This window comes from Vombatus ursinus, unplaced genomic scaffold, assembly GCF_900497805.2.
Source record: "Vombatus ursinus unplaced genomic scaffold, bare-nosed wombat genome assembly UNPS02014801.1, whole genome shotgun sequence".
In the NCBI taxonomy this organism is placed as follows: Eukaryota; Metazoa; Chordata; class Mammalia; order Diprotodontia; family Vombatidae; genus Vombatus; species Vombatus ursinus.
In genome coordinates, this window is record NW_020954579.1 from 13,557,674 (window position 1) to 13,575,735 (window position 18,062).

General features: G+C 42.0%; 2 protein-coding genes across 2 annotated transcripts in view; both read left to right on the forward strand.

Annotated features, from left to right (window-relative positions):
• The first annotated feature begins 1,141 nt into the window (after positions 1-1,141).
• On the forward strand, positions 1,142-11,528 carry ST6GALNAC1 (ST6 N-acetylgalactosaminide alpha-2,6-sialyltransferase 1). Its single transcript, XM_027872983.1, is given in 8 exon segments — positions 1,142-1,333; positions 5,917-6,079; positions 6,291-6,465; positions 6,992-7,130; positions 7,698-7,790; positions 10,795-10,889; positions 10,985-11,084; positions 11,301-11,528. Coding segments are annotated over 8 exon segments (1,185 nt in total).
• A 1,096-nt stretch (positions 11,529-12,624) lies between these two features.
• The window catches only part of ST6GALNAC2 (ST6 N-acetylgalactosaminide alpha-2,6-sialyltransferase 2), a gene marked incomplete at its 5' end in the record, with an annotated part of 58,404 nt that continues 52,966 nt past the window's right edge, over positions 12,625-18,062 (forward strand). The window contains one exon of the mRNA XM_027872984.1: positions 12,625-13,010. Coding sequence (XP_027728785.1) covers positions 12,625-13,010 — 386 coding nt within the window. The remainder of the gene's footprint in view (positions 13,011-18,062) is intronic.

The window sequence follows — 18,062 nt, forward strand, 5'->3', positions numbered from 1 at the left end:
AAACCCTACAAAAACAATAAAGTGAATTCCAATCTATATTGACTCCATCAGTTCTTTCTCTGTAGGTAGATAATATTTTTCAGCATGAGACCTTTGGAATTGTCTTGGATAGCTAAGGCACAGAGTAGAATCAATTATGAAGTGATACCAAATCAATTTAATTTCTTCCATATCTTTGGCAATGGGTATGGTAACACTTTCTCTTACTGAGTCAGGCCTGAAATTTGGCCCAGGCACAAGAATAAAGGCTATTTATATTTCTTCCCATCTGCTTTAACCTAGAACCTTGATACTGCCTTTACCTAAGATTTTGTTCCCAATCAAAAAGTTAGAGTGGACCCTTAAGGGAAGCTGTCAGCATCCCCAGTGAAGGCCAAGTTCTTTGAGCCAGGAAAAGGAAGAGAAGGGAAGGCAAGGCAAGGCAAGGGGAGGGAAGGGAAGGCAAGGAAAGGCAAGAGAAGGCAAGGAAAGGGAAGGTAAAGCAAGGGAAGAAAAGGCAAGGGAAGAGAAGGGAAGGGAAGGAAAGGGAAAAGAAGGGAAGGCAAGGCAAGGGAAAGGAAAGGGAAAAAATTTATTAAGCACCTACTATGTACCACAAATCATGCCATGCCACAAATATTATATCATTTCCTCTTCACAACTACCCTAGGAGGTAGGTGTTATTATTATGCCTATTTTACAGTTGAGGAAACTGAGGCAGACAGAGGTTAAGTGACTTGTCCAGGATCACAATGCTAGTAAGTGTCTGAGTCTGAATTTGAAATCAGATCTTCCATCTTCCTGACTAGCCCCAGAGGTCTATCTATTGTACTACCTAGGTAGGAATGGTCCAGGGACAGTCAGGACAAGGGGATAATTACAGGTTGAAATCCTTTTTCAAGAGGTCTTGCTGAATTCCTCCAGCTTCCCCTCCCATATTACTTTCCATGTATTTTATTTGTACCTACTTATTTCCAAGTTGTTTTCCCCATTAGAATATATTTTCTGAGGCCAGGGACTCTTTTTACCTTTCTTTGTATTCCCAGTGTTTAGCATGGTGCCTGACACATTCTAAGATCTTAATAAATGCTTATTTGACTGACTCATTAGTCAGGACAAGGGGACAGACAGAACAGAGGTCCAGGGGAAGAGGATATGTACAATGACCAAGGCCATGACCAGAATCCCAACACCTCTGCCAATCAGCAAGAGTGCTCAGACAGCTAGGCCAACTGCCTCTTTCCAAGGTCCCAGTCCCACAAGCAAGAGAAGGCTAAAAGTGGAAGACTTCCAGGCAGAGCCCCGATGGGACTTTGAGGATGAATATAGATTGGAAGAAGGAAGCCCACAAATGGTGAATCTTCCGGACAGCTTCTGAAAGTGTCACCTACTCATATGTGTTTTTACTTTCTTCACTCCAGCCCAGGGTTTCTTTTTTAGATTTTTTTATGATCCTGGCTCTTGGTCTGCCATTGAATGTAACTCGAAGTCTTCCTTCTGCCTTTATCCCTTTTTCCCTGTGATGATACGGATTGCTGTGTATAGTTCCTGGCCCACTCTTGAGAACATCTTTCTTTTAAAATTTTTTAAAAATTTAATTAACATTTTATTTGTTCCCCAAATACATGTAAAAACAAATTTTAACACTTTTTTTTAAATTTTGAGCTCCAAATTCTCTCCCTCTCCTCCCCCCTCATTGAAAAGGCAAGCAATTTGATATAGGTTATACATGTACAGTCACACAAAACGTATTTCCACGGAGAACATCTTTCTATCAGAATCCTGGGCATAACACTGATGTGTATGTGGTGGTGGTGGACATATTTTTCTACTATTCATTACTATAGTTCCCGAGTCCCTACTAGTGTGGTTCTCACTTACATGAAATCAGTCACTATGACACCAGTAACTCTTAAACACGACTTTATTGAATAAGGTAAATACAACAATAACCATAAAATTTATTCAGTAGAAGACAAAAGCAGGAATAATCATAACATTTACTCAATAAAAGGCAATAGTAATTAGAATAACATTTACTCAATAGAAAATAGGAGCAGGAATAAACAAAAAAAAATTACCTATAAACCTGGGTCACAGTTTCCCATCAATATACATGAGGTGTGTGTGGGAAAATGGATATACACTTACATGAACTTAGCAGGGATGCATATGAGTGGGGCAACCAATGTACTTGGGGCAACTCATGATTCTGGACAGCAAACCTGGATGTCCTTAGGTTTTTTAGAGAACAGTCTACATTATACATTACCTGGTGGACAAAATTTCTTTTCTGCTCCCTGCTCTTTTATGATTCTCATAGCTTTCCTACCTGGCATAACCGCTTCTTTACTCATCTCAGGCTGTTGAAGCAGTCACAAACTCTTTTAGAACACAGTCACCTTTGGCAACATGCTGAAAAAGTATTTCAGAGACAAGCAGTTCCCTTAAACTAAAGAACTGCTAAGCTCCTCCGATCTGCCTACAGCAAAGACGAATCTCTTATGGCAAAAGATACATGTTTTCCCCTTTGTTTCTCCCTCTCAAACCAGAGAGGTCAGTAGCAAGCCACCCCGCTTGTGTGAGAGATTATCCCGCTCTCAGACTGTAGGCGGCTCTGGGGAGCAAAAAGCCCAGATAGCTCTTCACAAAGCAGCAAAATTCAGCTGTCTTACATTGTTGTTGTGGTAGTGGTGGTTGTTGTTGTTTGTCTTTCATTCTCAAAGAAAACTAATGACATCACTCATGGAATGGGCATTGCCTCGGGCAAACTGTTCTCTTCCAATAAGCCTTCAGCAGCTGCAGAGTCTATCAGACAGCAATTAGCTCTTTCAGCTAACTCAGCCCCTATTGCTGTATTCTGTCCTCTATAAGTATCTTCTCTCAACACCTTCTATGCCTTCTGCAAACTATTTCTCCTGTACTCAGTCCCCTCCTCTTCTCTCTCTCTCTCTCTCTCTCTCTCTCTCTCTCTCGCTTCTTTCTGGCTTCTTCCTATATCTTCTGATGCCTCAAATCAGTGCCTCCTCAAAACTTATAATGAGATACTTAACAATTCTACTTACATGACTTGAGCAGCCCTTACATAATTCTTTAATCTCTAGTGATTTGATTTACAATTCCTCAGTTTAAAATTTTAGAAGTTAATTAAAATTTTTATTCTGAACACCAAATAGAATGATTATTTGCATATATTAGAATGAGGGGGAATTAGCTATTGCTGGCATTTATGTACCACCCTAAAGTTTGCAAAGTATTTTACATATGTTATCTCATTTGATTCTCACAACAACCCTGGGATGTGGGTGTTATTATTATCCCCATTTTATAAGTGAAGAAACTGAGGCTGAGGGAGGTTGAGTGACTTACCCAGGGTCAAGATTTGAACTCAGATCTTCCTTACTCCAAATCTATGCATTCTATGCATGGTACCATGCATAGTCATATGGACTATTTGTGCCTGACCTTGATAGAGCCTTCCAAGCTTGTACTGGTTTGATCAGCCACAGTGGGACACACTGTACTTGGACCCCAACCTAGTGATGTCATTTTGGTCCTCTCTGAGAACAAAGGACACCAGCTAACCAACCACTTAGCTGCTGGGGGCCATCTCCAGTTGTCCTGATCTATATCTGGCCACTGGACCCAGATGGCTTCAGAGGAGAAAGCGAGGCTGATGACTTTACATAGCCCTTCTTCACTTAAATCTAATTCACTTGCAAGTCGTGGCATCAGCTCCCTGATGCCATGGTCCTCTTTGAGAATGAAGAGGTGGGGGGAGCAGCTAGGTGGTACAGTGGCTAGAGCACCAGTCCTGGAGTCAGGAGGACCTGAGTTCAAATTTGGCCTCAGACACTTGACACTTACTAGCTGTGTGACCCTGGGCAAGTCACTTAACCCCATTGCCTAGCCAAAAAAAAAAAAAGAGAGAGAGAGAGAGAATGAAGGACAAACAACAACCTAGCTGCTAGATGGTGTTTGAAACTGCAGCTCTCCATCATGTACAACTTGCTTTCCATTGGAATCTTATAAAATTAACCTGTAGCATTTATTTGTTTTGTTTTGTTTTTGGCTAGGCCATAGGGTTAAGTGACTTGCCCAGGGTCACACAGCTAGTAAGTGTTATGTGTCTAAGGCTGGATTTGAACCCAGGTCCTCCTGACTCCAGGGCCAGTGCTCTATCCACTGTACCACCTAGCTGCCCCTAACCTGTAGCTTTTAGAAATATCCTTAATTTAACCTTTAAAACAGTCACATGTAAAAGAGCTATAGGCCACAACGTCCTGCAGTCATCCTTCACTCAGTCGTTCTTCTGTCTTCAAACAAGTCCTCAAAAGTATATTTACCTGAGAGGCCGTTCTCTTTAAGGCCTCAGTCTATGTTTCTTCTCAACATTTTAGCTGAGAGGCTGTTTCTTCACAAGTTGATTTTTAGCAGTGTTTCCTATGCAAATATTCTCCCTTCCCGACCTTCCAGTCACCAAAATGTCCACATAGGAAAGGGGCAGTGCCTTATCTATGGAGAAGGGGATCCTAACTCTGTGTGTGTGTGTGTGTGTGTGTGTGTGTGTGTGTCCTGGATCTTTTTGATAGTCTGGAGAAACCTATAAATCTCTTCTTAGAACAATGTTTTTAAATGCATAAAATAAAATGCTAATTATAGTGAAATGGTTATCTATGTATGTATCTATTTATCTCTCTATTATCTCTTTCTATTCTCTCTCTCTCTCCTCTCTCTCTCTCTCTCTCTCTCCTCTCTCCTCTCTCTCTCTCTCTCTCTCTCTCTGGTGTATACATGTATGTACATGTTCTAGACCCCAGGTTAATTTCCTGAATGAAGGAGATGGTCAAGATTTGAACCTTGCCCATCCCAGGGAAGGCCTGGAGCTTCAACAAATTGGGCTGTGTTTGTGACACCTGGCTTGGGCTTTTGGCTATAAGAAATATCCTTTCTGTGGTCAGTGGGAAATGCTTCAAACTTGTCCCCAACTCTGCTCCTAATGAATATCCAACCTCCACCTTACAGAGCATGACCCTAAAACACAAGTCACACACACATCCCACATGTTGAGTCTTGGTACTCCAATGCTATTGATAACTATGACCACACTCACGCATTTTTATTTATGCACATAAAATACAATGATCTGTGCTCATCTATTCCCATGTGTACTCATGGGAATATACACACCCACCTCTGTCTCAAGGCTGCCTATTCTCTAAAGATTGGCTAGCAGAATTTTTAGTGGATTCAATAAATTCACTCATTCCACAAGCATTTATTAAGTGCCTATAGTGTGACAGGTATTTTGTTAGGTACTGGGAACACAAAGACAAAGACAAAACAATTCTGTCCTCAAGGGGCTTGCATTTTATTGGTAGGGAACAACACATACACAGATAAGTAAATGCAGTATATATACACATACATGCATACATATAGATACATACACATACATATATGTGTGTGTAGATAGATACTAACTACTTGGAGAAGAGAGGGAATCATGGCAGGCTTCCTACAGAAGGTGGCACTTGAGCTGATTCTTTAAAAAAAAAAAAGCAAGAACTGAGGGATTCTAAAAGGTAAAGAGGAAGAAGGAATGATTTATAGGCACGGGGTGGGAAATGGAATAGCCCGTATGCGGGACAAACAGCAGATAAGTCAATTTGGCTCGAACACTAAGATTATGAAGGGGAGGAGTATGAAATAAGCCTGGTAGGTTGAAGTGTGATTGAACCTGGATTCCTTCCTGGGCCTATACAAATTGCAGAAGGCAGAGAAACCCTTGACCCCGGGAACAATATAGAAGTTGAGCCCCCTGGCAGGAACAGGGAGCAGGAGCCAGTGCCCTTCTTGGGTCCATGAACCCCTTCCCCAGCCTCCACTTAGGCCTCCTTATGCCTTTTCATGCCCAACTCAACCCTGGGGCTCCAGAATTGCCCTGTGAAGGTCAAAGCTGCCCAGTCCTCCTGACTCTGGGAACGCTTTCCACCTAACCTCACCCTTTTCCTGGATTTGGAACATTTCAACCTCAGTGAGTGGTATCGGCTGGAACATTTTAAACCTCCATTTGGCTTCATAGGCCTCAATTACTCCAGTGAGCTCCTGCATGGTGGAGGGCAGGGGAGGGCAGTAGGGCTGGAGAAAACAGAAGGTACCAATGATAGGAAGGGGAAGTAATTGTATGGCTAAGAGACTGGCATAGGACAGCAGGTGTGCATCTTAACCCTCATGCCTCTGCCGGAGATCTGTGAAACAGACTCCTGGGTGCCATCAAGGGCTCTGAGCAGAAACTCTCACTCTTTTAGTGATTCGAGAAATCCTGGAGAAGTTCCCACCTGTCTCTCAACAGCAACTTCTCTTGGCTGCCCGCCCCCAAACTGGGGGCTCCCAATGTATCATCTGTGCTGTAGTGGGGAATGGAGGCATCCTGAAAAGGTCTCGAGTGGGCCAGGAGATAGACAGGCACGATTATGTGTTCGGGTGAGAAGACATCCCATTCACTCCAGAAGCTACTCATCACAACCACAAATCTCCAAGCACCATCCCTTCCATCCATCCTACAAACTCTTTGGGGAGAAGATTCTAAGCAATGACATTTTCTCCCAGAGCACAAAACAATGCCCTATTTCTTTTTTCTTGGCTAGGCAATGGAGTTAAGTGTCTTGCCCAGGGTCACACAGCTAGTAGGTGTCAAGTGTCTGAGGTCAGATTTGAACTCAAGTCCTCCTGACTCCAGGGTCAGTACTCTATGCACTGCACCACCTGCCCTATTTCTGAAGCAGTAGATTTCTGAAAGCTGGAGACTCTGAGACTCCCTCAAAACTCCAAGTATGGGTAACAATGATGAAGGCAACATCTAGGAGCATAGCATCCTAGATTTAGAGCAGGTCTTAGAGATCCCCTCATTCAATCCCCTCATTTTAAAGAGACCACCTGATCTTTTTTCCCTGCTCCCCTCTTCACCTCCCAAATGTTTACTCAGACTGAAGTGGTCTCTCTCTTCTAGGGTGAATGGGACTCTGATCAATGGCTATGAAAAAGATGTGGGCACTCAGACTTCTTTCTATGGTTTCACCTTGCACAGTCTGACCATATTACTTGACCTGTTGAAGAATCAGGGTTTTCACCAAATGCCAATGGAAAAGGTGAGCCAGGTGTAAAATTAAAAAAAAGGTAAAGCCCCCAAGAAGCAGGGGGAAAAGAGGTCAGACCTGGTCCTGGTATCTTAGACTTCACACAAGTCTGCCACTGAGCCAGAGCCCCAGACATCTGAGGGAAAGGATGCCAAGATCATAGATTTAGATGACCAAAAGTGACCACAGAGATGATCGAGAGCCACCTCCTCAATTAAGAGATGAGGAAACTGAAACCCAGAGAAGTTAAAGGGATTTACCCAAGGTCACACAGATAATAAGTAGTAGAACCCAGGTCTTATGATCCAAATCTAGTATTCTTTCTCCTATGCCACATGAGATAAGGTAGAAAAGCAAGTAGACCAGACCTGCGGAAGGCTGGGATAGGAATATTGGGTGGCTCCCCATTAGAATGTAAGCTTTTTAAAGGTAGAGAATATTTTCACTTTCCTTTGTATCCCCCAAACTTAACACAGTGTCTAGTACCTAGTAAACACAACAGCATCTTATTGACTGACTGAGTGCCTTGGGACCTAGTCCCCAAAGGTAAGGCTCCCAGTTCTTAATCTGTATCCCTAGGACATCCACTTCCTGCACTTCCTTGAAGGGCATCAGGATTTTGAGTGGCTGGAGCACATGCTACATGACCAGATCATGGTAAAAGCTGTCATGGTACCTTTACAGTAGGTACCTTCCCTCCTCCCCTTGCTCCATGGGTTTAGAGCAGTGGTATGCTGGGAAATGTTTAACAACTGGCTCTCTGGATAAAAAAATTAAAATGTAATTTTAATTAGTAATGAAATATTAATTATTAAATTAAATTTAATTAAAATTAAAACTTTTAAATTTAACCTAAGAGGGAGGGAGAAAATTTGGAACTCAAATTTTTTTAAATGAATGCTAAAAATTTATCTTTACATGTAACTGGGAAAAAATAAAATACTATTTAAAACAAACAATGCCTAGTGAGGTAATAGCATTGTAGAATATCAATTAAGTTTACACCTAAGTATTATCCTGAACTCCTCACCGAATATGGCCAATCAGTTGCCAATTTTTACCAATTTGACCTTCACATGTTTTGCATTTGTCCCTTTTCACTACTTGCACACCCATCATCTTTGCTCAGGGCCTCACCTTCTTCAGCTAGACAGATTGAATCGGCCTCCTAATCGGACTCACTGTCCCAAATCTCTCCAACCTATCATTCATATAGTTGCCAAGGTGATTTTCCTGGCCATGTGACCAAACAGTCCAATAAACTCCATTGGTTCCCTGTGGCCTCTAAGATAAACTATAAACTCCTCTGTTGGACTTTTAAAGTCTTTCACACACTGGATCCAACCTCTCTCTCCAGGTTCATTATGTATTGTTCCCTTCAACAGATAGAGCCCTAGTTCTGGAATCAAGAGGTTGTGAATTCAAATCCAGTCTCAGACATTTATTGGTATGCGACCCTAGGCAATTCATTTAACCTGACTTCAACAGTTTCGTCACCTGCAAAATGGGAATAATAATAGCACCCGACTCCCATGGGTGTTGTGAGGAAAAAAATGAAATATAATTTGTGAAGCACTTAACCTTAAAATGTTAGCTGGTCCAGCAGTCAATAAACATTTATGAAGCACCTACAATGAGCCAGGCACTGTGCTAAGCACTGGGGATACAAAGAAGGGTAAAAGTTCCTGATCTCAAATACTTCACAGTCAACTGGAGGAGACAACGTCCAAACAACTAGGTACAAACAAACTACGTAGAGAATAAATTGGAGGTAATCAAGAAAGGCACAGAACTGATTCAAGAGAGATCAGAAAAGATTTCCTGAGTGGTGAGATTTTAACTGGGGCTTGAAGGGAGCAAGTGAGGTTAAGAAACAGTGAATAGGAGGGATGGATTTCTAAGCATGGGGAACAAGCAAGGGTCAGTGCCTGGATTTGGAAGATGAAATGTCTTATTCAAAGAACAGCAAAGTGGCCAGGGTCACAGGAGCCATGAGTGTGTGATCAAGTATAAGGTATAAGAAGACTAGAAAAGGTTTAGGGGGGTCAGACTATGAAAGTCTAGTTTAGTATTTCTTCTTTATGCACATATATCTTCAGATATTGCCAATAATATAATGGAAGCTCTTTGAGGAAAGGGGCTACTTCATTTTTTTTCTTTGTATTACAGGCATCTAGTATAGTGACTGGTATATAGTAGATACTTAAAATTTGTTAAATGATTAATAAGTGAAAAATCTGTCTTTTAAACTGGACTACTAGCTATTCCCTTATAAAACATCTCATCTTCTGTATTCATGCCTTCAAACTGGCAGTTCTCTGTGACCAAAATTACTTTTACTTTATTTGTCATTTATTTACATTATTTTTTTATTTTGAATTCCAAATTCTCTCTTTCCCTTCAGCAATGTGATACCCATTATGTATATGAAGTCATGAAAAACATACGTTTATATTAGTTATGTTTTAAAAAAAGCGAGGAAAATAAAGCAAAAAACATTAAAAAAAGAATGTTAAAAATTATCTTTACATGTAATTGGGAAAAAATAAAATACTATTTAAAACAAATAAATAACAAAGTAACAAAAAACAAAAATAAAATAATATCTCAATAGGAAAAAAAAATAAAGTTAATCTGCATCATTAACATTTTCTCCATTACTTCCTTAAATCTAGACAATAAAAAGACCTTAGCTTTAAAAGGCCAAGGTCTTCCACTGCATGTGGGACCATCTCCAGTCATCCTGATGTGTATCTGGCCATCGGACCCAAATGGCTCTGGAGGAGAAAGTGAGGCTGGTGACTTTGCACAGCCCTCCCTCACTTAAATCCGATTCACCTCACTTAAATCTGATTCACTTGCATGTCACGGCATCACCTCCCTGATGTCTTGATTCTCTTTTAGAACAAAGAACAAACAAACCAGCAAAACAATAAATCAAGCTCTGATTTGTACCCCTTTGCTGATTTCCAAGGTGTAAATGCTCACACTGAAAATTTAACAATCAGTTCTCATGAGCCAGTAAGAACTGGCTTGAGAATATCTCTGGGTTGGAGTATTAGGAGACTGGTTAACTTTCATGGTGCAGAAATTTGGGAGGAAGCCTTGGCTGGAGCTACCAGTTCACATTACACCAGATACTTAACCAGCTATGTGACTTAATCTCTGTCCACCTCAGTTTCTTCATTTATAAGATAGGGATAATAATATTACTGCCCAGGGTTGTTGTGAGGATTACACACACACACACACACACACACACACACACACACACACGTGCATGTGTGCACATGTGTATATGTATATATATGTATATATATATATATATATATGAAATACAATCAGACTTTTGGGGCATCTTGTATTTGTAAGACCTTAAAGCATTACATAAATACTAGTTATGATTATCATTATTTATAATCTGAAATGGCATATAGTATAAGCTTTCCTGCACTATTCCCTCCCAGGGAATATTGGAATCATGGAAATATAAGAAAGGGAGAGCCCAGGCACATCATTGTCACTCTCTAGACTCGAGCTTCTTCACACGTAAAATGAGGGAATTGGGTTAGATGACACCTAACATCCCTTCCTGCTCTGTCTGTGATCCTGTGTACCCCAGCTTCTCAGGGGTCAGTCCCTGTCTCCAGCCTAAGTGACCTGATCCTGCCCACAGATTCAAACCCCAGAATGCTTTTTCTTTATGAAGTCTTTCCCTTTGGACAGGTATTTGCTGATACATCCAGACTTGCTTCAGTATGTGAAGAACAGGTGAATACAAAAGGTAACTGGAGGATGAGGCCATGCTCCTTTCCCATCAGAACTCAGACTGCCTCTGACAGTGTTGGGACTGACTTTGCTCACAGGTTTTTGTGGTCAGAGATCCTAGATACCATCTACTGGCCTTTCTACCGCCCCTCTAATGATGCCTTTCTGCTGCTCTCTGCAATCCAACTGTGTGATCAGGTAAAGCTAAGATTTGGGGTGGTGGTAGGTGGATCCCCTCAGGCCTTCCCAGATGAGAACAGCTATTTGATCACACCTAGTGGGAGGCGAGAATGCACAGGGGTAGTGTACCCAGGATAGGGGAAGCTGAAGGGAGGGACCAGGGCAAAGACCACTCATGACATAAAAAGAGTCATAATTTGGACACCCTTTCTTCCCTCAACACCCTCTCCACAGGTGAGTGCCTATAATTTCATCACTAATGACTTTCATTGATTTGCTGATCACTACTATGACCCAAGGTGGAAAAAAATGCAGTTTTACCTCAACCATGACTTTATACTAGAGAAGAGACTGTGGAAACAATTGCATAATGAAGGTATCATCTGGCTATATCAAGGTCCCAAAGTCATTACACCACAGAACTGGAGGGTGCTCAGAAGTGGCCAGTCTGCTTTCTCATAAGGGAATATTGTGAAAGAAGAAGGACCACTTGTACCTTTGGGAAAGCTCTAAGCTTTGGTAGCTACTTGAACTGCCCTCCCCCTAACCAAGTAGAAAGGGCTCACTTCAGGCCAAGACCATGAAATTTATAAATATTTTGAAAAGAAAATAGGAGGGTCTAGTGGGTTCCTGGATTTAAACTAGATGGGGTTATAAATAAAGAGTTAATACCAAGATTTACTACCAGAAAGTACACCTACTCTTTTCTTCCCACTGTACAAACACATACACACACACACACACACACACACACACACACACACACACACATACCCTTTCCTTTCCAGAGCCTATGACTAGGTTTGAAACCACAATGACAGATGGAAATCACACTACCAGGGTCAGCCTGAAGTGCTTAGAAAAGTGTTGCATCCTTCGAACAAGACGCTAATTAGAGTCAGAACCATGGAAAATTCCAGAGCTGGGGCAAAATGCGGACACTCTACCTTTCTGCATCCAACAACGGAACGCAAAGTTTAATGCCCACAGGTCCCAGGACCAAGGCCAGAGGGGAGTGGGGGTGGGGGTGGGGAGCTTGAGATTGATTGGGTTGCAATACCAGGATGAGGCACGAGGGGACAGCATCTCTTCATCTCCCTGAGTAAATCGTCCGAGTCCATGTGACACTGCCCAAGAGCCCCTCTCTCAACATTTTCCAACTTCCCACAAGTAGCGCAGAATAAACTGTGTCCAGGAGGGCCCCTGGGACCTCGGAATCATCCTTGTTTTGCAATCTTGGGGAGAGGGGTAGAGAGACTGTGTGGGGAGGGCTGAGCGGAGAGCTAGACAGGGATTTACTGGGACTGTACTGGAGAAAGATATGCATAGGGAGACCATCAGTAGCAAAGGCGAGGCGGGGCGGTGGGGAGGGTGAGTGGCTACAGTTCTCTCCGACTTGGGCCCCTTGTTCCGTACTCCCAGTGCCCCCAGCTGTGGTTCCAGTAACTTCCTCCTTCTCCTCCTCTCTCGCCCCGCGGACTCACAAGCCTAAGCGATGAGATGGAGACCCAGAGGTTTGGGATGCATGGGGAGAGAGGGCGAACGCCTTCAGACTTAACTGCTCCTTGCATCCCTTTCCCGAAAAAGTCCGCTGAGCCTCGGGTCTAACCCCCTGGGGAGGAGGGTGGGAAAAGGAAAATGGGGAGAGGAAGGGAGAGGAAACATCAAGTTGAGGGCGGGGAGTAGAGGTCAGCACGGGAACTCCTCTCCCTTCCTGCCCATCTCTTCCTGGCCGCTCCTTGGTCCTGAGGCCAACCCCAGGAGAACTCCCGCAGAGCAAGAAGACGGTCCGATGGAGCTCCCCTGGCTCGGTGGGATGTGGATTCCAAGCGGGATGGTTCTCCGGGTGCTGCTCCTCCTGCTCTCGGCCGTCTCTTCTGGACTGCTGTTCATCTTTTACTATTCAGCCAACAATCTGACCAACAGCCCCCTGCAAGAAACCAGGTAAGGAGATCCAGAAAGGCAGTCGCTGAACCCAGGAGTGCAAAATTGCGACCTAGCGCTTCTTTCCAGCGGATTGCCACCGGGCAGCAGCCTGTCCTCTTCTGGGGACCCCCTAGACCTCAGTCTCTTCTGCTCTCCCTGATCCAGTGTAAGTGGTACCCGTTCATCGAACTCTTCCCCAAATTCTGTCTCTCCAACGTGGCTCCCCAGAACCTTTCGTAGTGTGAAAACCAGGCCTGAGGACGGTCGACCATAGAGGTCGGGGTTGAAGGGCAGCCTGTGCCAGGGCTAGTGGCGTGGGCGTGTCAGAAGGTGAGCTGCCCTGATATGCTGAAGATGAGGCTAAAAAACACTCGTGTTCTAGAGTGCTTTCTGATCCCTGCCTTTTTCTGGGTCCCCTTCCCCCTACCTCAACCTCCAAAACTCACAGGACCTTCCAGGACATTTTGCCCCAAGCTCTGGACAGATGCCATCTGAAAGAACACAGTCTTCCTCCATGCTTCCCTTCACTCTCTAGAGAGCAGTAAATATCTATACCCTGGAAGTAGAAAAAGAGAAAAGAAATTTAGACCATCTGTGAGGGTCCTTGCTTCCCGCAGCCTTCAAGATTTCAAGCTCCTTGAGGGCCCATTTCTTTGTAACCCATTCAGCACTTAGCCCAGTGCATTGGGCTTTCTGAGTGCTTAACCAATGTTTATTGAATTTTTATCCAAATTCCCTAGACTTTCTTAATCAGAGAGGCAGGAGCTGCAAGCTGAGACTCTCACAATGTTTGGTTTGGAATAATTCCCCTTGATACTTACTGATTGGAGGTATTGCTTGTAGAGTTGAGTCATAGAATCACAGTTATCAGAGAGCTGGAAAGAACCTTAACAGCATTGACTTATACATGGATATAACATACCTGAAAAGTTTTTTTGAAAACTTTCAAGGACAGAGGATACCACCATCCCCTGAAACAGTCGATTCCACTTCTTTTTTTTTTTTTTTTTTTGCTATTTCCTCCCATTTTTCCTGGCTCTGCCCCCTGAGGCTATACAAAATAAATCTAAACCCTCTTATACCTGACAACCCAGCAAATACTTGAAGACAACTACTATCCATCACTTCCCCCTTACCAGTCTTCTCCAGGTTGAACATGCCCAATTTCTTCCACGTGAAAGAAAAACTCTGTAGTCTTTGATTTTGGCACAGAAGCAAATTTATTAATTAAATTCCAACCATAAGTCTGCATAGAGTCGGGGCTCTTAACTTTTTTTTTTTTTTTTTTTGGTATCATGGACCTTTTTGACAGTCTGGTGAAACCTATGAGCCCCTTCTTAGAATAATGTTTTTAAATGAATAAAAAAAATACATAGGATTACAGAGGGAACCATTTAAATTGAAATAGTTATCATAATATTTTTAGAACAACAAACAAACAAACATGTTCACAGACCCCAGGTTAAGAATTCTTGAGAGATGGGGAGTGGGAGTGAAGGGATAAGGGAAGAGTTTCCCCCTACCTTGGCAAAGCTCTCTGCCGCAAACTTTACAATTTTATAGTAATTTTGAGACAAAAACAAATTCCATAGCGAAGTAAAACTAGACTTTAAAAGTACAGTTTTAGTGTTTTGAAATGTTAATGTTGGGAGGTATACCCTTAAGGATGTGATCTTCCTAGAATACCGAGTTCTAGTCCAGGGTGTAACCCAAGACCAAGGTCCACACAAAAGTGATTTCCCTCTAATCTTTCTCGGGATTCCAGTCCCTCCCTGAACTCAATTGTCCTATAAAAAGTAAGCCTGGTTAGATCTTTCATTCAAGTAAGGTTTAGAATTTTACACTACAACATGGAAATAATTTTTTAAAAAATATATATATTTATATTTATAAAAGGCATAGCATGTTCCACACTCATAATTGAATTATTCTTTAATATTTACTAGTTCTCCCATCCCAGTCAACCTGCCCACTCTATATCTGAAGACACAAAGGAAGGAACTAGATGATACTGGGGTACCCCTGGTTTCTAAACCCTGAATTATTTCCGTCTTCAGCATCCTTATCATTTCCCTCCAGGGATCTCCATACATCCATTCTTGCCTCCTTCTTTCTGTCTCCAGTTCTTAGATTTCATTCATATGCTATTGCTGATTGATGCATTATTTCACTTCCCTCCCCAACTAGTGGCAGGAGGGTTTGGGTCCCAGGTTCTAGACTCAGATATCATCATTTTAGTGTCTCCTCTCCCTTCACCACTGCACTGCTTGTTCATAGACAGGTTGTTACAGAGCAGAAGATCTTAACCTTTTGTGGCTCATGAACACTTCTGCCCCTTTGGCAGTCTGGTGAAACCTAATATGACTGTGATTTGTTGTCTACATTTATAATTGAAGAAAATGCTAAATTTCAGTTAGAGGTTAGTGAAAATAAAGATGTGGGGTTTTGTTTTCCCAATTCAAATTCATAGGATTCCCCTGAAATCTGTACAGGGAAGTACTCCTGTTACACAGGAATAGTCTCTGCTCTTAGGGAACTTATCAGTTTAAAGAAAGAAGTGATACATGCAAATTAATTAGAACAGTTGTTAACAAAAGCTGTATAACTCATATTCAGATCCTCATTCAATGTCCCGCTTGCGTCAAGCAACAAGTAAGACAAATAGGTCCCAGTAATAAATAATAAAAATAATTAATATTTATATAGGCTTTAATTTGGCAAAGCACTTTACATATATTATTATTTACATATATTATCTGGTCACGACAATCCAGGGAGATGGCTGCTGCCATTATCCTCATTTCATAGATAAGGCAGAGATTAATGATGACTTGTCCAGGGTCACACTAAGTAACCCAGAAGACTCCAAGTCCACTGCTCTGTCCAGGACCTTGAAGGGTGGTAGGGAAATTGAATTCAGTTCAACTCAATGTTTATTTTCCTACTTTGTATTCTTGGGATCTTAAGCATGTACAAGGCATGCGCCAAGTGTGCCCGGGTACATACTCTAGGTTTGAGACTCAAAGAAGAAAAATAGCAATCCCTGCCCTTGGGCTTACAGTCTATTTTAGGGAAGGGGGAATGCAAAGCACACATACATGTTGAAACACTCCCTCCTCCTCCCCTAGGAGTCTTTTTTTTTTTCTCTCAGTATCTAGTCTGAAGCCTGAAAAAAGTGATTTAATATTTCTAAAAAAAAAAGGAATGGTGGGGGGAGGATGCTAGTGTGCTCACACACATTTTTGAGTAAATATAATACAGGGTAGAATGTCATGCAGGTAATGGGGAGATCCAGACAAAGTGCTCAAGGTAAATTTGAGAAGGGAAGAAATTTTCATTGAGAGAATCAAGGAAGGCTTCATGGAGCAGGTGGTATTTGAGCACAGAGCCTTGAAGGAAAGGAAGACTTTTAACCTGCAGAGATGAGGAGGCACTATAGGCCAGGCATGGGGGAATAGGTTGCATGAGTGCATGGAAATGGAAGCTAGCCAGCTAAGATGGGGTGATGGCTAATAGTCCAGTTTGGCTGGACTCTAAAAAAAAGGAAGAGGACCCGTGTGAAATAAACCTAACCTGGAAGCGTGGAGCAATGCTTAGAATCCAGGGAAGGTTTCCAAAGGGAAGTGCATTTTGAGCCGAAGGGGGAGAGACTGGGTTGTATGGAACAGAGAGAAGAAACTGTTCCAGACAAATGATATTACATGTTAACACAAGTGGAAGAAAGTGTTAGGGCCTTTGAATGGGGGGTGGGATGAGCAGACTTATCTCTTTGTAGTGGGGATTACAGAGAGGAATAAGAAATGTGAGAAATAAGATGACAGAAGTGGCAATTTGTAGTGGGACCTGAAGGCCAAGTTGGCAGTTCCTAGTGCCAGGCACAGGGTGAAATCCGAGTCAAGGGATGTGGACAGACTTCTCCCTGGCAGCGGCAGCTTCCCCTGGGGGTTGAGGTTTCCAAAGGCATTTGTCCTGGGGTTTGCATTTGCTTAGAAGCAGAGCCGTCAGTGAATCCCAAAGCGAGTACAGAGGGAGTCTTTGGGAGCGACTTCTGTCTTACCTGAGTTTAAGTGAAATGCAAGCTGGCAAAGCCTAACGAGTTAGAAACGCTGTCCCCCTCCCCCACCTTGAACTGATCTTTTCTTCTCCTTTCAGCCCTATCTCTGGGTCTGTTAAAACTTTCTTCCCTATTCCTTCCCAGAGGGCACTGCCTTCGTTCTTCTGGAGAAGGATCTGGTTTCAGATGGACAGATTTACAAGCTTATTGCTCCACCGGTCTCAACCTGCTCCAGCTCCTGGAGACAAACTCTCAACAATGCAGTCTTTGTTTCCCTGACAATAACCCTTTCATCCTGGCATCCCTGTCAGTAAAACATTTTTGAGCATGCACCTACAATATATGTAGACTTACTTATTAAAATGTTATATTCATGTGCTACTGTACTCATATATTCTGTATATTATAAAACATACCCACAAAATAATTTGAAAGGATGAGGTAAAAATGAAATAAATAATATTTTTAAAATAATTTTATTTTATTAATGGAATAAAATGCATTTTTGCTCTCACCAAAAAGTTGGTGAGAGCAATGTGATATGTTTCATCATTTAAAAAACTGTCTTAACACTTTGTGACATGGGAGTCAAATGTCTGGTTCTAAGTTCATTATTTCAATAGGTAGTTTTAATGACTGTAATGGGCTGAAAAAGTTATATAGATCCAAATGGAAGGAATGCATTGTTCGCTACTAAATTATGATTCTCATTTTTTCAATTCCACCCAACTATTAATCAAAGGTTTATGTTGAAATTCTGCTAGTTAGCTTTCATCTTTCCTAATTTCAATGTTGTCCTTTGTAAAGGAATTGAAAGGTATTACATTTTTACATTGTTAATAAAAAAGTTCAACACCCTCGAAACTTCCTTTAGAAAGTTTTTACATAAGTAAAATTCTGTGCCCAAGTTTTTTAAGTGTACAAATGTAAGAGTTTTTATAGGTGACACGTTTACATTGCTTTCAGCAACAAAATCCCAGTTTTTAAATGTCTTCTTAATTGTAATGGCTTTAGAG